General features: G+C 41.4%; 2 protein-coding genes across 2 annotated transcripts in view; one reads left to right on the forward strand and one right to left on the reverse strand.

Annotated features, from left to right (window-relative positions):
* Positions 1–3,423, reverse strand: part of LOC311044149 (netrin-G2-like) — a gene marked incomplete at both ends in the record, with an annotated part of 18,265 nt that extends 14,842 nt beyond the window's left edge. Inside the window, one exon of the mRNA XM_084055569.1 lies at positions 3,193–3,423. Coding sequence (XP_083911695.1) covers positions 3,193–3,423 — 231 coding nt within the window. The remainder of the gene's footprint in view (positions 1–3,192) is intronic.
* Positions 3,424–18,012: 14,589 nt separating this feature from the next.
* On the forward strand, positions 18,013–22,912 carry LOC311043307 (uncharacterized protein). Its single transcript, XM_084054498.1, has 2 exons — positions 18,013–18,285; positions 20,763–22,912. Exons 1-2 carry the CDS (start codon positions 18,078–18,080, stop codon positions 22,361–22,363), a joined length of 1,809 nt encoding a protein of 602 aa, XP_083910624.1. The 5' UTR covers positions 18,013–18,077; the 3' UTR covers positions 22,364–22,912.
* The last annotated feature ends 4,588 nt before the right edge of the window (positions 22,913–27,500 follow it).

Below are 27,500 nucleotides of genomic sequence, written 5' to 3' on the forward strand. Positions count from 1 at the left end.
TGTCTGTCTCTCCTACACTGTCTCCCTCTCAGCTGTCCTACTGTCTGTCTCTCCTACACTGTCTCCCTCTCAGCTGTCCTTCTGTCTGTCTCTCCTATACACTGTCTCCCTCTCAGCTGTCCTACTGTCTGTCTCTCCTACACTGTCTCTCTCTCAGCTGTCCTACTGTCTGTCTCTCCTACACTGTCTCCCTCTCTGCTGTCCTACTGTCTGTCTCTCCTACACTGTCTCCCTCTCAGCTGTCCTACTGTCTGTCTCTCCTACACTGTCTGCCTCTCAGCTGTCCTACTGTCTGTCTCTCCTACACTGTCTGTCTCTCAGCTGTCCTTCTGTCTGTCTCTCCTACACTGTCTCTATCTCAGCTGTCCTTCTGTCTGTCTCTCCTACACTGTCTCTATCTCAGCTGTCCTTCTGTCTGTCTCTCCTACACTGTCTCCCTCTCAGCTGTCCTACTGTCTGTCTCTCCTACACTGTCTCCCTCTCAGCTGTCCTACTGTCTGTCTCTCCTACACTGTCTCTCAGTTGTCCTACTGTCTGTCTCTCCTACACTGTCTCCCTCTCAGCTGTCCTACTGTCTGTCTCTCCTACACTGTCTCTCAACTGTCCTACTGTCTGTCTCTCCTACACTGTCTCCCTCTCAGCTGTCCTACTGTCTGTCTCTCCTACACTGTGTGCCTCTCAGCTGTCCTACTGTCTGTCTCTCCTACACTGTCTCCCTCTCAGCTGTCCTACTGTCTGTCTCTCCTACACTGTCTGTCTCTCAGCTGTCCTACTGTCTGTCTCTCCTACACTGTCTCTCTCTCAGCTGTCCTACTGTCTGTCTCTCCTACACTGTCTCCCTCTCAGCTGTCCTACTGTCTGTCTCTCCTACACTGTCTCCCTCTCAGCTGTCCTACTGTCTGTCTCTCCTACACTGTCTCCCTCTCAGCTGTCCTACTGTCTGTCTCTCCTACACTGTCTCTCTCTCAGCTGTCCTACTGTCTGTCTCTCCTACACTGTGTGCCTCTCAGCTGTCCTACTGTCTGTCTCTCCTACACTGTCTCTCTCTCAGCTGTCCTACTGTCTGTCTCTCCTACACTGTCTCCCTCTCAGCTGTCCTACTGTCTGTCTCTCCTACACTGTCTCTCTCTCAGCTGTCCTACTGTCTGTCTCTCCTACACTGTCTCCCTCTCAGCTGTCCTACTGTCTGTCTCTCCTACACTGTCTCCCTCTCAGCTGTCCTACTGTCTGTCTCTCCTACACTGTAATCTTCTGTTATCGCTGTTTCTTCTCTTAAGATACAAACCTTTGTAATCCTCTTGTGAGCTATTGTCTTTTTGACCCAAAGGATTACAATTAACTTGCTCTAAGAGAGGCTCTAAATCTCTATTGCCTCTCCCGGGAAATCTCCTAGCACATGGGTCTTCAAGGGGGGGTCTTAGGTCTTAAGGTCCTTACACACCGGGCGACACCGGCGAAAATAGCGAATATACGCAAAATTCGGACTTGTTCCGAATAATTAAAAGACGCTTTTTCGCTTCGCTTTTTCGCTTTTTCGCTCCATGTACGGAGCCATTGACTTTATAAGGTTTTAAAAAAAAACGCATTATTCACACGAAAAAATCGCCCCGGTGTGTAACAACCTTTAGAGTCACTACAGGGGGGCCAACACATCTCAGTGTGATAGGGACTTTTTATTTATCAACCGCTTGAACCCTAGCATCCCTATTCAGTAGTGTTGATTTTGACAACACATTTTGATTTAGTTTTAGTCATTTTGACGTCATCTGAAATGTTTTAGCTTTTGTCTAGTTTTAGTCGACTAAATATCAGAAGATTATAGTCGACTAAATCTACAGTTGATTTAGTCGACTAAAATGTATTGTGGCGGTGCCTTGATTGATTGCGTCGTAATGGCTGATTTTACACTTGGTTGCATGCTGAAAATAGCCGATCTACAAGCTCACAACGCCTCGCAGCGCGACACGTTGTGAGCTTGTAGATCTGCTATTTTCAGAGAGCAACACCGGAACGTAACCAAACATAAAATGACTTGTCTTTTAGTTCTACTGGATCTCTTCTCCACTAGTCCCTCACTAACATTTTAGTCTAGTTTTTATTTGTTGGGGAAATTGTCAATATGTTTAGTCTTAGTTTTAGTCATCATAGCGTAGTTTTTATTTCGTTTTGATTTCGCTTTCGTCAGTGAAAAAAGGTAGTCGACGAAATCAACACTGCTATTCAGGGAGGAACACTCGCAGAAAATAGACGTTGAAGGCCCCTGTCCTAGCATCTTCCATATGGGCTCCTTTCCTTAGATTCTGCTTACTGAGACCACCCTGCCTGTGCTGATCCTTAACACAATACAGAGACAATACTATTTAAAAGACAATCCCTAAAATCAGAGTTTGACACTTAAAGTAAGTCATTTATTTTGGTAAAAACAAATGTTAAAAAGTGAAAGCTCTATATCGTGATAGTAATGCATTGCTATAGAGTGTTTGTTCACTTTACTAAAGAGCTGGAGAGACATGAGATTCCTGTAACTGAACACTCTATGATAATACTATCAGACCATAACACTATTTAACACTTATTCTAATAAAGAAAAATCACTCACTTCACCTTTAACTAAATTAACAATACATGCTATTATATGAGCTATTATCAATAATTAACTTTAACATCACATACCCTTTATCAATTATTTATTTACTCCACCTCACATTCCCTTTGGATCAATTAGAGAAGAGATCTATCTGTCTGTCTGTCTGTCTGTCTGCCTGTCTAAATTAAAAAAATTAAGTTAGGGTTACAAGGTTGCGATTGGGTTTAGGATTAGATATTTAGAGGTATGTTTTGGGGGTTTTCTCTATTTTATACTTGGTTGTGTGGCGATATCACACTGATCTACAAGGCTCACGCATTGTGAGCTTGTAGATCGATACTTTTTTGTCTATCTTCTTCTATTTTCAATGCAGTCCTAAAATGTCAATGCTCTCACAAGTATAGAAATAAAAAACGTGTGTGTGTGTGTGTGTGTCTGTGTGTGCGTGCGTGGGTGTGTGTGTTATGTATTTGTGTTAAATGTGAAAGATTTGAAATATGTGCGTGCGTGCGTGCGTGCGTGCATGCACGTGTGTGTGTGTGTGCGCGTGAGTGTGTGTGTGTGTGTGTGTGTGTGTGTGTGTGTGTGTGTGTGTGTTTCCTCACCAGGGTGCAGAACCTCTCAGGTGGGTTTCCGCAGGTGATTCCGGGCGGCTCCACTCTGATTTGCATAAACTCCTTCACATTGGCTGCCGGGGGCTGACAGGCGTAGAACTCCCACCCTGGCCCCGCCTCCGAGCCCACCAGCGCACGGCAACGCTCGTACGGACCAATCAGCTGTCCGCACGCCGTCGCCACGACGACCAGGCCAACCAGGAAGTGTGCGAGGCGGGACATGGCGCGGCATCTGATCCCTGTGCTCCTATTGGTTGACTGTAATGTCACTGATGATCCTTGTACTGCTATTGGCTCCAGGTGCCATGCCAACACCTGGTAACAGGAAAATAGATTCTTGGATGGGTTGTGATGTCATCAGCTGGTTGTGATGTCATCATCTGGTTGTGATGTCATCAGCTGGCTGTGATGTCATCAGCTGGCTGTGATGTCATCAGCTGGCTGTGATGTCATCAGCTGGTGCTTCCCGTATGATGATTGCTACCGGCTGCATGGTTGTCATGGAGACTAGATTGTTGTTCTCTTCTGTCAATAAACCTAAACAAATAATCATCATATAATAACACATTTGCTTTCTTTCTCAGCTGAATAGGATTTTCAATGTATATACTGTAGTGCTAGGTTTTGATTAAAACAAAAACTTTTGTTAAAAAGTTAAAGATCTATATTTAAATAAAGATTATAGATTACAATTAACTTTAGAAATGATGAACAAAGACTTTTTATTAAACAGAAACTAATTAATAAAGAAAGAAACATATATACATTTCGGCCATTTGAAAATAGCAGATCTACAAGCTCACAATGCTTCGCGATGCAACGCATTGTGAGATTGTAGATCGGCTATTTTCAAAGGATTTTTTTAATACATTTTGAACTTGTGAATGGGACATTATGCACGATGAATACTTTACTTTTGTACTTTAACTAATTGAATTGAATTCTGGACTTTCACTTGTAACAGGGTATTTCTACATTGCAGTATTGATACTTTTACTTAAGTAAAACATGTGAATACTTTTTCCACAATAAAATGCTAATAAAGTATTCAATCAATCAATCAATCAAGATGAATCAATCAGAAAGCTACAAGTTGACTTACAATGAGATCCTGGTGAAGTGTCCTCTCCTCTCCTCTCCTCTCCTCTCCTCTGGAGCTGACCAACCTACTGACTGTAATCCCATTACATATTGTAAATACCTTCTGGCACACCCACCTGTCAGTGTTGCCAAGTCTGCTTATTATAAGCGACTGTCGTGTATTTGCATTATGGACCTTATTGCCTATATTTTATGAACATTATGTAAGCCAAAACCAGATAGAAATGTTAAAAGTTATTGTACTAAAGTGAGGAGTAGTCATGTGTTGTAGACAGACCCTGTCTGCACTTCTAGGCTATTCAAGCACATGATGTTAATCTTGACCTGTTGTTCAAAAGGAAGCCGGCTGCTAGGTGTGTATGGCAATTTACATCATCTTTGCCTGTGTCTTTCAGGTTAACCACTCCCTTCCTTCAGGCACTTGCAAATCAAATCAACAGATGTTCCCTGATCTTCGTCTAGGTGGGGGGATTCTCACTGATCCTGTACTGAATGCTGAATAAACCGAATCATGATCAGACCGATCTGGACGTCTTCTACACTTTCTTTTAAGCAGCTAGGCCTGGTAACCCGCAATCTTATGCTTCATTTACCACACGACTTTGTGGCTTTGTTTTTCTATAATGTCGCTTGCAAATATTGGTATAGTTGCAGGCTGCGTTTTGTTTTTTTGGGCCTTGGTTCTAAAAGTGTGTTTTGGGCTTGCTGTGTAATGCTGTTTAATCCATCTAGTTCTCGGACATTTGCATGTCAAGAACCCCTCAAATTATTATGTATTTGTCTGCAGAACCCCATCTGAAAATATTTTCTTCGAGATTCATTTTTAAAATAGCAGATCTACAAGCTCACAACGTGTCGCATTGTGACAGGTCGTGAGCTTGTAGATCTGATATTTTCAAATATCCAATGCATATAGGTTTTAAGTGCTCATGTAGCCTAATGAAGCATAGCGTTAGTTCATGCAGGACACGGAAGTCGTGCACGCCAAAGCTGTAACCAGCGGTCAGTCAGCTGATGTGAACATCAGCATTCTATTTCCCATTCACAGCTCAGTGGTCATTACGTCACACACTCATTATCCAATCACAGCTCACGCATGAGCAAAGAGGATCCTTTAAATACGGCTTCTATTCTCTAGGTCTTTCTTGGTTGCTGAACCAATGCACTTTGCTAGCTCCTCCTCCACCCCAGCCTCCACCTTTTGATTAGAGTCTGGCTTAGCCTAAAATACTTGTGGTTATCATGTATATCTGCTTGTTTAGAGTCTTGCATATAGGCTCAAATACTTGTGTATCATGTATATCTGCTAATTCTAACTAATATGTCAATGTGCTGCTATTGTTGACATTGTATCCCTATGGGGATTTGCTTAAGCATTCTCTGAATATATGCTTAGCAGGCTGCTTCCACAAAATTCAGTGAATATTCTCCCAAAAGCGGAGCTTTAACGCCAAGCTTAACTGTATTCCATTTGTGGCAATAAATGGTTCTTTATCTACTAAGACGAGTGTGTTTCTGATTGAAGTATAGTTCACGTTGGGCAATGTCTAGGCGGAAATGGTTGAATTTGGCAGAAGTACCGCCCAAGGAAATGACGTTGATGCTTTACAAATCTGTTAACATTCTCTGTGAATGAAACGGTGGAAACACGCACAACGGAAATCCTCTCCACTCAGGACTTCCGAGACACTCGCTGGTTTAGGTCATGACCAGGCTCTTCTCTTCGCAGATGAGTGAGGCTGGGAACGGAGCTAATTATAGTTGCTTATTTGGGGCTTGTACTATAGACCTGGTTGCTTATCTCCCTCGCAAAATCTGGCAACAAGGCCACCTCTCTCTCTCTCTCTGGTGTGTGTGTGTGCGTGTGCGTGTGTGTGTGTGTGTGTGTGTGTGTGTGTGAGACACAGCAGGGACAGCCTGCTGCAGAGGCAAGAGAAGACTCTCACAGAAGTAGCGTAGCCTACTCCTCCTGTTTGCTCCGATTAAAATAAATTGGATTCTGTTCAAAAATGAGCTGGCTAAATACATTGTGTTGTACGTCTCTTTTTTCCCTTCTTATTCTTGTGGGGGGGGGACAAAAGTAATATAATATAATATATTACTCTTGATTCCAAGTAATATGACATTATTACATTTCTAAGGAGTAATATGTAATAAGTAACATTATTTTCCCGAGTAATATTGCCCAACATTGGTCTTTGGTATGATCCGGACAGGGATCAAACTCAAACCTTCCAATCTGAGGGCGGACACTCTAAGTTGTATTACCAAATGATAATGTTCTAAATGTAGGCCTGCCTGATGATTGATTCTTCTTGCATCTCTCTCTCTCTCTCTCTCTCTCTCTCTCTCTCTCTCTCTCTCTCTCTCTCTCTCTCTCTCTCTCTCTCTCTCTCTCTCTCTCTCTCTCTCTCTCTCTCTCTCTCTCTCTCTCTCTCTCTCTCTCTCTCTCTCTCTCTCCCCCTCTCCATCACAACCCTGGGGAAGAGATTAGATCTCGCAATTGGAATGTTCAGTCTGTCTTCTGGCTCTTTATGACTACCAGATGTTTGCTGTGTCTCTCTGCTCTTCTCTCTCTGTCCTGCCAACCTCTTCAGCCTTTATACCCTTTCACACCTGGGGGAGATTGTCTGTTCTGTTTCTTGCTCCCACACTTTCTTTCTTTCTTTCTTTCTTTCTTCAGAGCAATGCAACATGTTTTAGAGCATTGGTTCTCAAAGTGGGGTCCGGGGAACCAAATGGACCCGTTAACGGGTCCATTTGGTTCCATTTGTACACTCTCAGAGTTAAATTAACACTGATTTTACAATACAAATTGGGGTCTCAGGGATAGAAATGCCATTAAATGGGGGTCCGTAGCCTAATGCATGTCAAACTGGGGGTCCTTGATATAATCTTTTTACGGCTAGAGCTGTAAAAAATCTTCTCTTATGAGGGTCCCTGGCATATCTTTTCAAATGGGGGTCCGCGGGCTAATAATTGTCAATTTGGGGGTCCTTGATATGAAAAAGTTTGAGAATCACTGTTTTAGAGGAAGTTTAGATTGCATTTTGTTCATAGATTCTATATGAAGTATGAATATGACTTGTTTCTGTTGTTGAAGAAGTGATTTAGAGACTGAAATGATTATTATTTTAAATGTTTTTTTTTTCATAATAATAAAACATGGAACAGTTTTGGACATTTCCACCCGAGAGCGACGCTATAGAGCTATTAGGTTTGACGGTAATCCACACACACACACACACACACACACACACACACACACACACATAGCTGAGCAGAGGCGCACATTGCCTAATGGCATATTTGGCAACTGCCTCGGGCCCCACCACTAGGGGGGACACTAGGGGCCCCACCACTAGGGGTTCCACCACTAAGGGGCCCCCGAAGGCCAACAAAATGTACCCCACCGCAATGTCTCCACTAACACGCAGACAGACAGTGACAAGACAGCAGCACCCCTCTGCTATCCTAGCCTTGGATCAAGACTATCATAGAAGTATTTTATCGAGTCTGACTGTTACTTTCGTATCTACGATAGCCTAGTCTTGGCTGCACCCCCCCAGTGCATCCTGCACTTTCACCAGTAAAGCCCATACTTCTCCGTACATGTACAAAAGGCTGGCCCAAAGAGAAAAAACTGAAGCCGAAGAAATTGGCACGCTGCATAAAAAAACTTATGACAAATTCATTTAATTTAGTCTAGTTTTTGTTTGTTGGAAAAAGGTATTCGACTGACATTTTTTGTCGTAGTTTTATTTATTTTTTTAATTTACACTGGAATAGTCTGAGAATGGCCATAACGTTGTCATCATTTTTCCAATCAGCAGAATATAGGAATAGTCATAGAAATAAAGTAACCAGTAACTAAAGATGCCAAATACATAATTGCAGTGGAGTAACAAGTACAAAAAACTGAACCCAAAGAAATCGGCGCGCTGCATAAAAACATATATGACAAATTAAAACATTGGCGCACGCACACAGTCCCCCCCCCTTAATATCTTTGCCTATAGATGAATCCACAGACGCGCTGCCTGTAGCTGCCTGTAGGGGGCCATTGCTGCGGTGCGGAGCGTTGACACCGCAGCAATGGCTGCCTACAGGCAGCGCGTCTGTGGATTCGTCTATAGAGCCCCCCCAACACCCTAGGATCGCCTCCGCTGCTGAGCGGGCAGAGAGGATCCCCCTCCCTCTGGCCCACCCAGTGTGTTAAAGTGTCCCTGAGCAAGACACTGATCCAATAACTGCTCCCCGGACGACCAATTAATGTCACTTCCCCACTGCTTACATTGTAGCATTAGTTAGGATGTTAAAAAGGTTAGTTGATTAGCTTAATTAATAGGATGGGTGAATGAATTGGACATCATTTGTATGTGCAATTATACTGTGTAGCACAGTGTTTCTATTATACTGTAACACAGTGTTTCTATTATACTGTAACACAGTGTTTCTATTATACTGTAACACAGTGTTTCTATTACACTGTAGCACAGTGTTTCTATTATACTGTAACACAGTGTTTCTATTATACTGTAGCACAGTGTTTCTATTATACTGTAACACAGTGTTTCTATTATACTGTATCACAGTGTTTCTATTATACTGTAGCACAGTGTTTCTATTATACTGTAACACGGTGTTTCTATTATACTGTAACACAGTGTTTCTATTATACTGTAACACAGTGTTTCTATTATACTGTATCACAGTGTTTCTATTATACTGTAACACTGTGTTTCTATTATACTGTAACACAGTGTTTCTATTATACTGTAACACAGTGTTTCTATTATACTGTAACACAGTGTTTCTATTATACTGTAACACAGTGTTTCTATTATACTGTATCACAGTGTTTCTATTATACTGTAACACGGTGTTTCTATTATACTGTAACACAGTGTTTCTATTATACTGTAACACAGTGTTTCTATTATACTGTAACACAGTGTTTCTATTATACTGTAACACAGTGTTTCTATTATACTGTAGCACAGTGTTTCTATAATACTGTAACACAGTGTTTCTATTATACTGTAACACAGTGTTTCTATTATACTGTAACACAGTGTTTCTATTATACTGTAACACAGTGTTTCTATTATACTGTAACACAGTGTTTCTATTATACTGTAACACAGTGTTTCTATTATACTGTAACACAGTGTTTCTATTATACTGTAACACAGTGTTTCTATTATACTGTAACACAGTGTTTCTATTAAACTGTATCACGGTGTTTCTATTATACTGTAACACGGTGTTTCTATTATACTGTAACACGGTGTTTCTATTATACTGTAACACAGTGTTTCTATTATACTGTAGCACAGTGTTTCTATTATACTGTAACACAGTGTTTCTATTATACTGTAACACAGTGTTTCTATTATACTGTAACAGTGTTTCTATTATACTGTAACACAGTGTTTCTATTATACTGTAACACAGTGTTTATATTATACTGTAACAGCGTTTCTATTATACTGTAACACAGTGTTTCTATTATACTGTAACACAGTGTTTCTATTATACTGTAACACAGTGTTTCTATTATACTGTAACACAGTGTTTCTATTATACTGTAACACAGTGTTTCTATTATACTGTAACACAGTGCTTCTATTATACTGTAACACAGTGTTTCTATTATACTGTAACACAGTGTTTCTATTATACTGTAACACAGTGTTTCTATTATACTGTAACACAGTGTTTCTATTATACTGTAACACAGTGTTTCTATTATACTGTAACACAGTGTTTCTATTACACTGTAACACAGTGTTTCTATTATACTGTAGCACAGTGTTTCTATTATACTGTAGCACGGTGTTTCTATTATACTGTAACACGGTGTTTCTATTATACTGTAACACGGTGTTTCTATTATACTGTAACACGGTGTTTCTATTATACTGTAACACAGTGTTTCTATTATACTGTAACACAGTGTTTCTATTATACTGTAACACAGTGTTTCTATTATACTGTAACACAGTGTTTCTATTATACTGTAACACAGTGTTTCTATTATACTGTAACACAGTGTTTCTATTATACTGTAACACAGTGTTTCTATTACACTGTAACACAGTGTTTCTATTATACTGTAGCACAGTGTTTCTATTATACTGTAACACAGTCACAGTATACATATTGACACATAGTACCTGAGGTAGGATATAAAGGTGCGTGAGCATAGCAGCAGATGTATACTGTGCATGATATACTTATGGATGTTAGTTAAGGTGCGAGAAAAACACAAAAACAATAGTCAGCGAAAAATATGTGCAAAATATGAGTCCCTACCGTATAATCCACATAAAGTAAACTGACAATGGTATAATCCACAGTAGGTCCATGAGGAAGAAGAGCTAGACAAAACAAACAAACCTAGTTAACTAATGCCAGGGGCCACATCTTGTCACCGTTGCTTCAAAAAGGCACCAAACTTGTCAAAAACACTGTTCAGGGGTCTGCCATGACAATAGTCCAGTGTTCATTTTGAGAACAAATGTATATTTAGTTTTAGCCATAGTCTTAGCATAGTTTAGTCACCAGAAATGTTTTGGTTTTAGTCTAGAATGTGACTAAATGACTAAAATATATGTATGCGGACTGTGTTCGGCTGCATGCCGAAAATAGCCGGTCTACAAGCTCTCAATGCGTCGCAGCTCGACGCGTTGAGAGCTTATACACAAATCCACGGAGCGCTGCCCTGTAGGTGGCGCCGCCATTGCTGCGGTGTCAGACTCGGTCAGCTGCTGCTACGGTTCTGTCCGTCTGTTGACGTTATTCTTTACATCTTTGTAAAGTTAGTGTCAGAGTAAAAGTTAGTAAAAAGCAGGTAAAAGAGTAACGTGAGCACTGAGCAGTCAGTGACAGCAGCTGACTGACACCGCGCAGCAGCAGCAGCTGACCGAGTCTGACACCGCAGCAATGGCTGCGCAACCTACAGGGCAGCGCTCCGTGCATGTGTGTATAGATCGGCTATTTTCGGCCCGTGACATGACATGTCTTAGTTCTACTGGATCTCTTTTCCCACTAGTCCCTCCCCAACATTTTAGTCTAGTTTTTATTTGTTGAAAAAAGGTAGTCGACGGACATTTTTCGTCTTCGTTTTTTCATAATCTGAGAACGGCCAAAACGTTGTCCTCATTGCTCCGATCAGCAGAATATAGGAATAGATTAGAAAACTAGTCATATAGATATGCAAGTAACCAGTAACTGAAGATGCCAAAAAAATAATTGTAGTGGAGTAGAGGTTTATGGTATAAAAAACCTGAAATATTCAAGTAAAGTAAAAAAAATGTTACTGAAGTACTAACAGTACTTAAGTCAATTTACCCATTTACTTTCCAGCAGTTCTCTGAATGCATGTACACATATGTGACTGTGAGCACTGCAGCAGTGGGTGGAGAGTAGGAGGGTCCTGGTTCTGACAGCACTGTTCTGTTCAGTGTTGATCTGGGAGAGTTTAGCCAGGACGCGGAGCAGAGTACTGGATCAAGTCATTACCAGTGTCCTACTGACCTCAAGACCATAACATGTCAGCGAGTAAAGTCAGATCCCAAACGGTAAAAGAGGACCTCAAATGTCCACCATCAAAGTGGACCGAAGGAGATGAACTATTTGGGGTTTTTAAAAGAGAGACGTCGTCCAACAGCTTTTCAGCTGCTGCGTCAGAGGAGGAACAGCCAGAGATCTACCAGCAAGCCATGCTGAAGCAGCCTGTGATAAAGTTACACAGAATAGGTGTGTGCATGTTTTTATGTCCCTGTACTCTTTTCTTTCACCTTCAATAGAAAGCAGATGTACAGAAATGTTGGCGGTACTCGGTGGAGTAACGGAGTAATGCTTCCTTCCAGCACTAAATCAACTGTAGATAAGCATATGTAAGCATATGATATGTGTGTGTGTGTGTGTGTGTGTGTGTGTGTGTGTGTGTGTGTGTGTGTGTGTGTGTATGTATGTATGAGAGAGAGAGAGAGAGAGGGACAGAGAGAGAGGGACAGAGAGAGAGGGACAGAGAGAGAGAGAGAGAGAGAGAGAGAGAGAGAGAGAGAGAGACAGAGACAGAGACAGAGACAGAGACAGAGACACACACACACACACACACACACACACACACACACACACACACACACACACACACACACACACACACACACACACACACACACACACACACACACACACACACACACACACACACACACACACGCACACAGAGAGAGAGAGAGAGAGAGAGAGAGTGTGTGTCGTGTATTTGAGACAGTAAACTGCGGTTACCAGGCTGGTTTGAGATATTAAAGTAGAGGAGAACACGTCAGGTTTCCAGGTTCTGATCATGATTCGGTTTATTCAGCATTCAACAAACAGCATCATAGCAACAGCAGAAGAAGCCAGGTGCAGGAGCCCCTGAGCTCCACCAGCAGACTCACGTCGTGTGAGACAGTGCTACTAACTTCACATTTCAGTCCACTCTTTTAAACTGTATGTTCACATAACAATACAAACAGGTGAGGTGAGGGTCACTCTGAAAGGTGACAAGATCACCCCCTTTCATGTCCTTTTTCAACATTGGCCGATCTGATTAGCAACTGTATGCCAGGAAGCCAGACCGGGTGTATCCACGTTAAACAATGGAGATGTAGATTGCATTTCACACCAGGGCAGAGTGTCCATGATTACATATGCAAACACCAGGCTAGGTACAACACACTCTTACACACATTCTGCTTACTATAGTATAATTTCTATATGGTGTTTACCTGTAAACTGTTCATAAAACATAAGCAGATAAGGGCCAATATATCACAAGAGAGAGAGAGAGAGAGAGAGAGAGAGAGAGAGAGAGAGAGAGAGAGAGAGAGAGAGAGAGAGAGAGAGAGAGAGAGAGAGAGAGAGAAAGAGAGAGAGGGGGGGGGGGATTTTAGTGTGTGTTTGAGTAGCATAGATTTCGTCCGAAGTTATAAGATCCTAATTTCATGCATTTTAATCACAACTGGCTGCAAGAAGAATCAGTCATCAGGCAGGACAAGAATCAGCCTAAATGTTGTAATGCCGTAACGGCCAATATGTGCCTGGCAGTTGCTGCTGGCGTCCTAAATTTAGAACATTATCATTTGGTAATACAACACAGCTTCATGTTATTTCAAAACGTTTTCTGTTTTTTTCTCTCTCCTCATCTCCATCACAGATGTCTTTCCTGCCCAGCTCCAACATATCTACAGCAGAAATAGACATCTCAAACATCACCAGATAATTCATACAGGGTTGAAGCCCTACCACTGTGACCAGTGTGGAACAAGGTTCAATAAGAGCAGTAGTCTGAAACGACACCAGATAATGCATACAGGAACAGAAGCCATACACCTGTGGACCAGTGTGGGACTAGGTTCAGCACGAACAGTAGTCTAAAAAACCACCAGAAAATTCATACAGGAGAGAAGCCCTACACCTGTGACCAGTGTGGGACTAGGTTCAGCACGAACAGTAGTCTAAAAAACCAGCAGAAAATTCATACAGGAGAGAAGCCCTACACCTGTGACCAGTGTGGGGACTAGGTTCAGCCAGAGCACTAGTCTAAAAAACCACCAGAGAATTCATACAGGAGAGAAGCCCTACACCTGTGACCATTGTGGTACCAGGTTCAGCAAGAGCACTACTCTGAAACAACACCAGATAATTCATACAGGAGAGAAGCCCTACACCTGTGACCAATGTGGGAAACGGTTCAAACGGAACGGTCATCTCGAACTTCACCAGAGAATTCATAGGGGACAGAAGTCCTACCACTGTGACCAGTGTGGGAAACGGTTCAACAGGAGCAGTGAGCTGAAAATACACCAAAGAATTCATACAGGAGAGAAGCCCTACCACTGTGACCAGTGTTGGAAACGGTTCAGCACGAGCAGTGAGCTCAAAATACACCAAAGAATTCATACAGGAGAGAAGCCCTACCCCTGTGACCAGTGTGGGAAAGGGTTCAAGACGAGCAGTGAGCTCAAAATACACCAAAGAATTCATACAGGACAGAAGCCCTACCACTGTCACCAGTGTGGGAAAGGGTTCAGCCGTAGAGCTCAACTAAAAAATCACCAGATAATTCATACAGGTGAGATGCCCTACACCTGTGACCAATGTGGGAAAGGGTTCAGCCAGAGCTGCAATCTCAAAGATCACAAAATAATTCATACAGGGTTGAAGTCTTACCACTGTAACCAGTGTGGGAAACATTTCAGCCACAGCAGTAATCTCAAACGTCACCAGATGATTCATACAGGACAGAAGCCCTACCACTGTCACCAGTGTGGGAAATGGTTCAGCCAGAGCAGTAGTCTCAAACGTCATGAGAGAACTCATAGAGGAGAGAAGACCTGACCTGCCACTGACAGTTGGAGATTTCGAGTAAAAAGCTTCTCTGTAAAGTCTCACCTCGAACAACATCACATTGTAATCAATCTGGGAACCCATCGTCAAAGAAAAGGAAAACAGCGCCCTCTGCTGTTTTTTTTAACCTTTGATTTGACTCTGGGGGGGTGATTAACACGACATATGCTCACTGGAAACCAAGGTTTGGCCATGCCCTCAGCCATCCACTTCCAGTGGTGTGCCTATGTTTTCATTCCCACTAACAATATTTCTCCACGGAACACTAACACCACTTCTCCCAAAGAACATGGATCGTTTTGGTTATAAGCCCACTTGTTTCTATGATGAAAGAGCAAGTTAAAATGTTACTAACTTTCCGTGGTTTTGTCGGCTTCGAGGACGCTATTGTTAAATGAGTTTCAGTTTGTTTCCAGTGGGAAATGAGTGCACAGATGTAAATCCCGGCCACTACATTTGATTGGGTAAAGCGCGGCCTGCTTCCTGATCTGAAGGCCCGCACACTTGTAGCCAATGTGCATAGGATCTCAACGGGGATCCCGACAGATTCCACGAGCGCATCTCTGAATCTGTTCTTGTGAGATTACATTGTAATATACTTTGGGCAATGTAGTGGTGCACACTTACCACACACACATTTTTACTGGAATATTTTAATATTTCACCACTGCAATTATTTGAAAACTTTATATAATAGTTGCTTTCGAGATTTCTATTCTTACTACAAAACATACATTAACCACTTCAGCCCTATGTACTTAGACTATTTGAAAACAGACGATCTACAAGTAACATAGCGTATTACAGTTTATTTTGTTTGGCTGTAAAATGGCTTCCAAAGTTAGTGGGAGGGGCCCAATGTGAATCCCAATTTGAGGGTCCACTACTCAATGCAATTTATCAATAGTTTTTTACCCAATGAAATGCGATATGATGTCTCACCTAACTGGTTATATTCAGGAGAAAGCCCATGTTCATATGTTCATCTGTTGCATATCATATAATATATATATATTTAATATATATATATATATATATATATATATATATATATATATATATATATATATATATATATATATATATATATATGTGTGTGTGTGTGTGTCCCTTTTTAGATTTACCCAAGATCACGGGTTCAAATCCCACCGTGGGTGTAGGCTACTTTTTATTTATTTATTTCAAAGTATGTTCCAATAACTGTTATATACGCTAGTGGGAGGTTAAGGTTAGGCATAGTTTTTGTGAGGTTAAGGACAGATATAGGCATAGTTTTAGTGAGGTTGAGGTTAGGTTTCAGCATAGTTTTGTGAAGTTACGGTTGGGGTTAAAGTTAGGGTTCAGCATAAAGTTGAAAAAGCACAATGAAGAAATTGTTCATGCCACAGAAAAGCATTGAGGGCAAACGTCTCCCTTGTGCCTGAGTCATACCACTGCATTTATATCTGACCTGCTTGTATAGGCCTATGTATATATTGGACAGACACACTACACATTTACACTGATATATATTCATGCCATGATACTATGATTGTCTCAAAGCCAGTGTGGGAGAAAGTAAGGGTTAAACAGCGCAGACAATCTCCCCGGCCTTAAAGGATATGAAGGCTGAAAAGTATTGCAGAGAGAAGTAGAGAGAGCAGAGAGAGACAGCAAACATCTGGAAGACAGCTCAACATTCCTATTCCTATTTCTGTTGTCCTCTGAGACAACAGAAAAGAACAAAGGATGTGTAATGATGACGCAAGAACCCCTCAGAGAAGTCGGGGAGACAGGGAGGTGCCCCGAGTCAGGAAGGAGGGGGACATAGAGTCAGGAGCCCCTGAAACGATTATATAAGGGCCACGCAGAGGAGAGAGGAGAGAGATTTGGGATCACATACTAGCCGCTTATGCTGTTTGCTTATATTCTGAAGCTGTGAACTTACCTGTGACCACAATGGAAACAAGTCCCCAGGATCCTTTTAGTCTAAATGTCTTACTGTACCTCTGTGCTGTTTACATTTATGACTATAATAAAGTATTCAATACTTCAATCAATGTCCATATTCTGCTATAATGATGATACAGATGGCATATAGTCATTATGTTGACCATAGTGACCACATCCATACTGTAGCAGATAAACTAGAACAACATGAATAATACTGTTGGGTTTTATGCTATTTGATGCTTATTTAGACTTATATTTCACCTGTTTCACTCATCTAGGTGAGATATAGTTTATTTATAGGTGGATGGGACTCCCTAGTGGTTGTTAGGGGTTATTACATCTTTATCTTTATTATCTATCTCTTTTATAGGCTTACAATCTTAATATGACGGTTATGGGACAGGAGAGTATTTTGCACATTATAAATATGTTTAGAGGTCATTTGTTTTAATAATGTTTAATAATGTGATCATGTTTCGTCTGGGTTTATTAGAAACTTGTGTTTATGATTAATATAAGGCTCTTGATAAGTACGTCAGTCATCTCTTTGATCATGTGTGACTTTCATAAACCAGTCGTTACGCATGTTGTTGGTGAAACCGGAGACTTCAAATGTGTGTCTATGTACTTGCATGCGTTGCCCTTGTGTGTGTTGGATGTGCACGGAGCTAGGTGTGTGTGCTATATCTATTCTAGTATCCAGTGTATCTATATCTAGTGTGTGTGTGTGTGTGTGTGTGTGTGTGTGTGTGTGTGTGTGTGTGTGTGTGTGTGTGTGTGTGTGTGTGTGTGTGTGTGTGTGTGTGTGTGTGTTCAAATATGATTATTTGGGGGGGGGGGGGGATGTCTCAGTTCAAATATGATTATTTTCAGGGGTCCCCAGTCAGAGTTTTTTTTCCCGATCTGCACCAAATTTGGCAAAAACACTGTTCAGGGGTCTGCCATGAGAATAGTCTGAGAATGACCATAACGTTGTCCTCATTGATCCAATCAGCAGAATATAGGAATAGATTAGAAAAATAATCACATAAATATGCAAAGTAACCAGTAACTAAAGATTCCAAATCATTACATTTTAGTGGAGTAACAAGTACAATAATGTGGCTCTGAGATGTAGTCGAGTAGATGTTTATGGTATAAAAAGACCTAAAGTACCTCCAACTTTTACTCAAGCACAGTACTTGAATAAATGTACCGAGTTACTTTCCAATAGTAATGCATGTAGGTTACCCATATGTGACTCTGTGAGCGCTGGAGCAGTGCGTGGAGAGTGGGTGGAGAGTGGGTGGAGAGTGACTGAGAGTGGGTGGAGAGTAGGAGGGTCCTGGTTCTGACAGCACTGTTCTGTTCAGTGTTGATCTGGGAGAGTTTAGCCAGGAAGCGGAGCAGAGGACTGGGTCAAGTCATTACCAGTGTCCTACTGACCTCAAGACCATAACATGTCAGCAAGTAAAGTCAGATCCCAAACGGTAAAAGAGGACCTCAAATGTCCACCATCAAAGTGGACCGAAGGAGATGAACTATTTGGGGTTTTTAAAAGAGAGATGTCGTCCAACAGCTTTTCAGCTGCTGCGTCAGAGGAGGAACAGCCAGAGATCTACCAGCAAGCCATGCTGAAGCAGCCTGTGATAAAGTTACACAGAATAGGTGTGTGCATGTTTTTATGTCCCTGTACTCTTTTCTTTTATCTTCAATAGAAAGCAGATGCACAGAAATGTTGTCGGTACTCGGTGGAGTAACAGAGTAATGCTTCCTTCCAGCACTAAATCAACTGTAGATAAGCACTGTGTGTGTGTGTGTGTGTGTGTGTGTGTGTGTGTGTGTGTGTGTGTGTGTGTGTGTGTGTGTGTGTGTGTGTGTGTGAGAGAGAGAGACAGCTGCAAGAAGATTGTGTGTGAGTGTGCGCGCGCAGGAGTGCGTGCACGTGTGGGTGCGTGAGAGAGAGACAGCTGCAAGAAGAGTGTGTGTGTGTGAGAGAGAGAGAGAGAGAGAGAGAGAGAGAGAGAGAGAGAGAGAGAGAGAGAGACAGCTGCAAGAAGAGTGTGTGTGTGTGTGTGTGAGAGAGAGAGAGAGAGAGAGAGAGAGAGAGAGAGAGAGAGAGAGAGAGAGAGAGAGAGAGAGAGAGAGAGAGAGAGAGAGAGAGAGAGAGAGAGAGAGAGAGAGAGAGAGAGAGAGAGAGAGAGAGAGAGAGAGAGAGAGACAGCTGCAAGAAGAGTGTGTGTGTGAGAGAGAGAGAGAGAGAGAGAGAGAGAGAGAGAGAGAGAGAGAGAGAGAGAGAGAGAGAGAGAGAGAGAGACACAGCTGCAAGAAGAATCAGTCATCAGGCAGTTGCTGCTGCCGTCCTTAATTTAGAAAATTAAGTTGGTAATAAAACACTGTATGTACATCAGCCCAGTGGCCTTGTGGTTAGAATGTCCGTCCTGAGATTGGGAGGTTGGAGTTTGATCCCGGCTGGGTCATACCAAAGACCCAACATTGGGCAATATTACTCAGGACAAAACTTAGTGCATATTACTCCTTAAAAAAAGTAATAATGTCATGTTATATAATATTAGTAATATATTATATCACATGTTATATTACCTATTACTTTTGTACAACCCCTCCCCCCCCAAACATAATAAGAAAAAAAGAGAGATGTACAACACAATGGTCACCAATCTGAATAATTGCAAGTCTATAAAACAAAATAGTCAATAGTCTCTCATCTTTTGAACTCTTTTTCTGCTGCAAATTCCACATTTGGAACAATAATTATCCTTAGTCCAAGACCCATGAGTGGTCATTTGAATGGGTCCCAGCAAGGGACATTTTGAGTCCCATGGAAATTCTATGAATCCTAATAAAATAAAACCTTTTTCCCATTCAGACAGTATGGCAACATGTTCTGCCTTTCATTGTTTCCAAGGCAAAAAACAAACCATGTCACTCTGCCTTTCAACTATATTCAAGAGCAAGGCAAAAAGGTACTTTATGTCACTGCTAGCACCAAACTCTGGTAGAATTGACAGTTTTAAACTCTATAAAGAGAAGTGTTTGCCCTATCTACTTCAATACACTACTTTGTTTGGGCTGACATTCTTTTTGAGTGGTGCCAACCACTCCATCAAGTGACCGAGTGTGTTCGTCCGTATGTCCGAGCACGGCCTCAACAGCTGCAGCTAATTGCAACACAAAGATGCAACCAGTTACACTAATTAAACACAAACAGGACACACACGGACACACACACACACACACACACACACACACACACACACACACACACACACACACACACACACACACACACACACACACACACACAGGTGTAGCATTGCGCCGCACCCTCTGTGTTCCCATTGGCTAGGCTTTAAACAGCCATAACTCCAGTTCCCAGCATGCTAAACTTCCCAAACTTGTTAGGTGCTCTTAGACGGCCAATAGGGACAGGCTGAAAATGTTGAGCTCCGCCCTCTCTGTGTTCCTATAGGCTAGACTTTAAATTGTCAAAACTCCAGTTTTCAGCATTTCAAACTTCCCAAACTTGTTAGGTGCTCTTAGACGGCCAATAGGAACAGGCTGTAATTGCTTAAGCCCCGCCCCCTCTGTGTTCCTGTTGAGCAGCCTTGAAATGAATGGACAGAGATTTAATATTGTTCCTCTAGTTCATATAGCTTAATGAAATTAACTCATCCAAGGCACCACTCACATCGAACTGGGTGTGAAATACATATTTTGTTTACGAAGAAATGTTGCGACAGGTCTACAATGTGAATAATTGAAATGAGGAGTCACGTCATTAGGAACGTTTCTTGAATTCTGACAGAGCAAGTTAATTAACATGAAGTAAATTGATTAAACAGGATGAGTAGGCTACTTGTGTGAGAGTCTTCTCTTGTCTCTGCAGTAGTCCCTGCTTGCGTCTGTCTCTCACACACACACACACACACACACACACACACACACACACACACACACACACACACACACACACACACACACACACACACACACAGAAACAGAAGATAGGCTCCTGCCCTATGGGCCTCATGGCTCCACAAGGCTTACTTACTAATGCAACACAGCTTGCATGTTATTTCAAAACGTTCATGTTTTTTCTCTCTCCTCATTCTCCATCCCAGATGTCTTTCCTGCCCAACTCCAACATATCTACGGCAGAAAGAGACATCTCAAACATCACCAGCGAATTCATACAGGGTTGAAGCCCTACCACTGTGACCAGTGTGGAACAAGGTTCAGCCAGAACAGTACTCTGAAACAACACCAGAGAATTCATACAGGACAGAAGCCCTACCACTGTGACCAGTGTGGAACAAGGTTCAGCAAGAGCAGTACTTTGAAACAACACCAGATAATTCATACAGGACAGAAGCCCTACCACTGTGACCAGTGTGGGACCAGGTTCAGCAGGAACGACACTCTGAAATGTCACCAGAGGATTCATACAGGAGAGAAGCCCTACCACTGTGACCAGTGTGGGACCAGGTTCAGCAGGAACGACACTCTGAAATGTCACCAGAGGATTCATACAGGAGAGAAGCCCTACCACTGTGACCAGTGTGGGACCAGGTTCAGCATGAACAGTACTCTGAAACAACACCAGAGAATTCATACAGGACAGAAGCCCTACCACTGTGACATATGTGGGAAACAATTCAGCCAGAACAGTCATCTGAAACTTCACCAGAGAATTCATACAGGACAGAAGCCCTACCACTGTGATCAGTGTGGGAAACGGTTCTGCCAGAATGGTCATCTCAAACTTCACCAGAGAATTCATAGGGGAGAGAAGGCCTACAGCTGTGACCAGTGTGGGAAACGGTTCAGCAAGAGCAGTACTCTCAGATGTCACCAGAGAATTCATACAGGAGATAAACCGTACCACTGTGACCAGTGTGGGAAACGGTTCAGCCAGAGATGTACTCTCAAAAGTCACCATACAATTCATACAGGAGAGAAGCCCTACCACTGTGACCAGTGTGGAGCAAGGTTTAGCAGGAGCACTCATCTGAAACAACACCAGAGAATTCACACCGGACAGAAGCCCTATCACTGTGACCAGTGTGGGAAACGGTTCAGGCAGAGCGGTAGTCTCAAAGTTCACCAGAGAATCCATACAGGACAGAAGCCCTACCACTGTGATCAGTGTGGGAAACAATTCAGCCAGAGCAGTAGTCTCGAACTTCACCAGATAATTCATAGGGGAGAGAAGGCCTACACCTGTGACCAGTGTGGGAAACGGTTCAGCCACAGAGGTAATCTCAAAAGTCACCAGAAAATTCATACAGGAGAGAAGCCCTACCACTGTGACCAGTGTGGGAAACGGTTCAGCCACGGAGGTACTCTCAAAAGTCACCAGAAAATTCATACAGGAGAGAAGCCCTACCACTGTGACCAGTGTGGAGCAAGGTTTAGCAAGAGCACTCATCTGAAACTACACCAGAGAATTCATGCAGAAGAAAAGCCCTACCACTGTGACCAGTGTGGTAGCAGGTTCAGCACAAATTTTAATCTGAGACAACACCAGAGAATTCATACAGGAGAGAAGCCCTACCACTGTGACCAATGTGGGAAACAGTTCAGCCATAGCGGTTATCTCAAAGTTCACCAGAGAATTCATACAGGAGAGAAGCCCTACCACTGTGACCAGTGTGGTAAACGGTTCAGCCAGAGCAGTCATCTCAAAACTCATGAGAGAACTCATAGAAGAGAGAAGACCTGAACTACCACTGACACACACACACACACACACACACACACACACACACACACACACACACACACACACACACACACACACACACACACACACACACACACACACACACACACACACACACACACACACACACACACTTCCCCCCCTCAATTCCCCCTGAAGAACAAAGATCTCTTGGAATTTCTTGTACTCTTTTAATTACAAATGTCAGTAGTGGGTTAAAGGTACCATGGAAATGTCATGATCATACAGTATAATGATGATGAAACTTTGTTCGTTAAGGTCAGGTGTAGTTGTGGAAAAGCAGCGGTGTAAAGTAGCTAAGTAGTAGGCCTCCATGTACTCAAGTACTATACTTCTTGAGGTTGTTTTTATTTTTTTAGTGGAATATTTTAAATGTTCAATACTTTTACTCCATTACATCTCAGAGGCAATTATTGTACTTTTACACCACTGCAATTATTTGAAACTTGATATAATAGATGCTTTGGAGATTTTAATTCTTATTACAAAATGTATATTAACAACTAATTTAGCTGTTTACAACTTTGTCATGCAGAAGGGAGAAGTTTGCCCTGAGGGGGGTGTGGCCCCCTTTCTTTAGATTTAAAGGTAGGGTAAGTGATATTTTTGGGTTAAAACAAAAAGTATGTTGTTAAAAAGTTAAAGCACTATACTCTGATAGTAATCATTGCTATAGAGTGTTTGTTCAGTAACAGGAGTCTCCCCGTCTCTCCAGCTCTTTAATAAACAGAAAATACATTTTCCGGTAGGTGTCAAAATCTCAGCCAATCAGGAGACCCAGTTTTAAGCTTCATTTTTATAGTGTTCCAGTTCCAATTTTGCCTGCTCATTTGTTAGTGTCATCACTTCCAATTTCACTTGTTTAATATATATCCTGATTGAGTTCTCTATCCTGATTGGATAAAATTGGAAATTAAACTGAAACTGAAACGAAAATGTATTTTCTGTTTTATAGAGAGCTGGAGAGGCAAGGAGACTCCTAACACTGAACAAACACTCTATAGCAATGAATACTATGAGAATATAGAGCTATTAAACACTTATTTTATCCAAAGAAAATCACTTACCCTACCTTTAAAGAAAGGCTAAAATGTCCAGCACTGAGGTTAGACTGAAGGGCTAGACGTCACCACAGCAATAGCTGGTTGTGTTTTCATCACACACGTCCAGTGCACCCTCACAGGAGAGCGTGCTGCGTGCACCAGGGCTTTGTGACTATCTACACTACAGTGTATGAGATGTGCATGAGATGAGCACGACAGTGTCCGCACGTTAGTTTCACGGGACTTTGTCTGTGCGGGCGATATATGTAATATATATATAACTCTATGGTGTTGGGGCTGAGCCGCTCACTGCCTCTCACTGCAAATGGATTATTAAACGTAAACGACGTGTGAAAACAAGAACGCTGCAAACAGCTCATAAAGCCTTCCGTGTGAAAAGATTTACTGTTTACGTTGGTTTCTTGTGTCGCCAATAAGCTACCGACGATAGTTTATTGAATGATCAGTGGTCAGCAAAGCTTAGTATGTTCGTCAAGTCAGACGAAAATAAACCTTTTACTTCCGGTCAATGGGCTTCACAATAAGAGTACTTTTGGCAACTTAGAGGAACATCTGTGTTTGGCTTCCGGTCGCTGGACTTCAAAACAAACTGAAAGCGCTTTTAAGTATTGGAAAGTAAGTATTTGACTTGTGGTCGGTGGAATCTAAAATAAGAACACAGTTGACCTGTAATATGCTTTTTTTTAAGAATGAGTTTTCACTGTTGCTACAAAAATATAAAATAAGTGTGAACCCATAGCAGGCCTAACATCCCACTGTGAGAATCAAGGAGTTTATTGTTATTGTTAGTGATCATTATTAGTCATCAGTTCCCCAGAAACGTTTTAACAGAGTAGATGTCATTTCCTGTGTTCTGGAGAATTTTGGGAGTTTGATACTTTTATCAGGCTTTGCTTTACTGGCATTGTAAAATGATGGGTACATCATCCATTAAAAAACTAAAACTAGGCCTTACAGAGATTGATTTGATGACTGAAGCAATTAAAGACCCATCTTTAATAATAACCATGCATTACTTAAAAGTGAATATCTCTGTATGATTGCATGAACTGAGTCCCACTAAACGTTATGTTTTGTAGCCTACTTGTATGTAGTATGTAGTATGTAGCATGTAAGGCAGGTTCTTCCTTATTAAATGTTTGTACTTGTATGTAGTATGTAATGTTGTCCTTTTTACATATAGTTGTTTGTATTTGTTGATGACATGTATTCATATTCTATGATATGTTGATGAATTGAATACATAGGACCACAATGGAAACAAGTCCCCAAGATCCTTTTAGTCTAAATGTCTTACTGTACCTCTGTGCCGTTTACATTTATGACTATAATAAAGTATTCAATACTTCAATCAATGTCCATATTCTGCTATAATGATGATACAGATGGCATATAGTCATTATGTTGACCATAGTGACCACATCCATACTGTAGCAGATAAACTAGAACAACATGAATAATACTGTTGGGTTTTATGCTATTTGATGCTTAATTACACTTAAATTTCACCTGTTTGACTCATGGAGGTGAGATATAGTTTATCTTTAGGTGGATGGGTCTCCCTAGTGGTTGTTAGGGGTTATTACATCTTTGTCTTTATTATGTATCTCTTTTATATTTTAGCCCTTGCTGGGTGGCATTTAGTCATTATGTTGTGTCCTTTTCTGACCATAGTGACCACATCCATACTGTAGCAGATAAACTAGAACAACATGAATAATACTGTTGGGTTTTATGCTATTTGATGCTTAATTACACTTAAATTTCACCTGTTTGACTCATGGAGGTGAGATATAGTTTATCTTTAGGTGGATGGGTCTCCCTAGTGGTTGTTAGGGGTTATTACATCTTTGTCTTTATTATGTATCTCTTTTATATTTTAGCCCTTGCTGGGTGGCATTTAGTCATTATGTTGTGTCCTTTTCTGACCGTAGTGACCACATCCATACTGTAGCAGATACACTAGAAGAACATGCATAATACTGTCAATTCAATGAAATAATTGTATTTGCCACCCAAGTCAGGCCATAGGAATAGTTTGTAAGTTCCTCCTTCCTCTGGAAAGTGTTGTCTGGTGGCAGAGACTAAACAGGTGGTACGACTGTCCTGTTGTTCTGCCCTAAAACTAGATAGATAGATCTATACACAAATCCACGGAGCACTGCCCTGTAGAGGGCGCCGCCATTGCTGCGGTGTCAGACTCGGTCAGCTGTTGCTGCGCGGTGTCAGTCAGCTGCTGTCACTGACTGCTCACGTTACTCTTTTACCAGCTTTTTACTAACACTAACTTTACAAAGATGTACAGAAAATCGGGACGAACCTGTGTAGTTTATGGCTGCTCCAACAGCCAAGCAGGGAAAGAGTAACGTCAACAGACGGACAGAACCACAGCAGAAGCTGATGAGTCTGACACCGCAGCAATGGCGGCGCCAGCTACAGGGCAGCGCTCCGTGGATTCGTGTATAGGCAGGGTTCCCACGGTCATGACATTCCTGGATTTTCTTTTAAATGAGAAAAACAGTTTTCCAGGCCTGGAAAGGCTCGGAATTAATCAAATACTTTGGAAAATGTTATGCTCCGTTTTTGGCTGTTGATTTTGTTAACAAAAACATGTCTAACATTATGTGAAATAACCTGCTGACTATAATGTGTACAGGACGTCACGTGACAAAACATAATAGATCTACAAGCTAACAACATGTTGCATGGTGATATGTTGTTGGCTTGTAAATGTGTTATTTTTGCCACGTGACGCCTTCTCTCCAGTCTGTCTTGGGGCATTGATAGCACACAGGTGTAAGAGCCTCATTAATGCATGGTCCTAGAAAGGGGGTAAAATACTTGGAAACTGCAGCCAGTTGTGCAAGAATAACAGCTTTTAGTATAGATAGATTAATAGATAACCCTTTAAGGCCGGGAACGTATCTGTGACATTTTTAGATTTTTTTTTAGAAAAATCGCACAGCGTTGTAGATCTGCCATTTTTTAAAAAGAAATCATGAAAATGTGTGCAAATCTTTGAATTATGTATTGAATTTTTTAACACAAATATTTTCTTCTGGGGGTCCCTGGAACATAATATTCTGAGCTGGGGGGGCAAATAAATATAATTTTGGGGGTCCTTGACATGAAAATAGTTTGAGAACCACTGATATTATAGCAACGTATGTTTTTTGTTTTTTTAACTGTTAGGATTTAGAAGACATTTGTAGAATACCCCAGAAGCAAAGATTTCAGTTACAAAATGTTCGCTTTAAAAATATATATATATTCAAAAAAATGTTTTTCAAATTTCACATTTTTTCCAAAAATAGCAGATCTTACAAGCTATTTTTGAATAGCACAAAAAAAATGTAAAAAAATGACACAGATGGGTTCCTGGTCTCAAAAGGTTAATGGATAAATTGACTGCTTTATACCAGGTTGGGCTGAGAGCTCAATGTGTGTAAAAGCCAAAGAATGAGAAACAGAGACAGAGGTTTAACTTAAAGATGTATTGGAACTAAACTGTTCAACATACACAACATCAATTTCATGACTAGAAGGAAAATAAAACAATGGGGGCCCTTTAAAGTCTGAAAGTCAAGTTCAGAGAGAGTTCCAGTGGAACTCTCAGTGGGTTTCTCCTTTTGGGGAGAGAGTAAGGAGGAATAGAACCGTTCCTGTGTTCCTACCACACACAGTGGAGGTGGGGTGGGGGGGTGAGGGAATCGAGCTGCAGAGTCCAGGTCTAGGTGGGTCAGTTGGGTGGCTCGCCATCAACAGGATCTCCAGCCGAATAAAAAAAAACTGATCTAAAGGCCAGGTGAAATACATTCAGTCAGTAATCTATAGTTGTACAACACCGTTCAATTCTCTAAATAATCATCATTATTTCATGACTTTCATTAAATAATAATAATAATAATAATATTCATTTCATAGCATGCATTATTGGCATAGGGAAATAAAATACAAGAATATACTTAAAACATAAATGAAGTTATAAATCCAAACACTTATACAAAATATACAAAATAACTCTCAAGACAAGGCAATTCCAGCCTTGTCTA

This window comes from Gymnoscopelus microlampas (genome assembly GCF_963454915.1).
Source record: "Gymnoscopelus microlampas genome assembly, chromosome: 4".
Taxonomy (NCBI): Eukaryota; Metazoa; Chordata; class Actinopteri; order Myctophiformes; family Myctophidae; genus Gymnoscopelus; species Gymnoscopelus microlampas.

What these genes read in the sequence shown, in the direction of transcription:
- LOC311043307 (XM_084054498.1), top strand. Translation starts at nt 18,078, where the DNA reads ATGTCAGCAAGTAAAGTCAGATCCCAAACGGTAAAAGAGGACCTCAAA. An exon ending in GATAAAGTTACACAGAATAG is followed by an intron (nt 18,286 to 20,762) that starts GTGTGTGCATGT and finishes TCTCCATCCCAG; the next exon opens with ATGTCTTTCCTGCCCAACTC.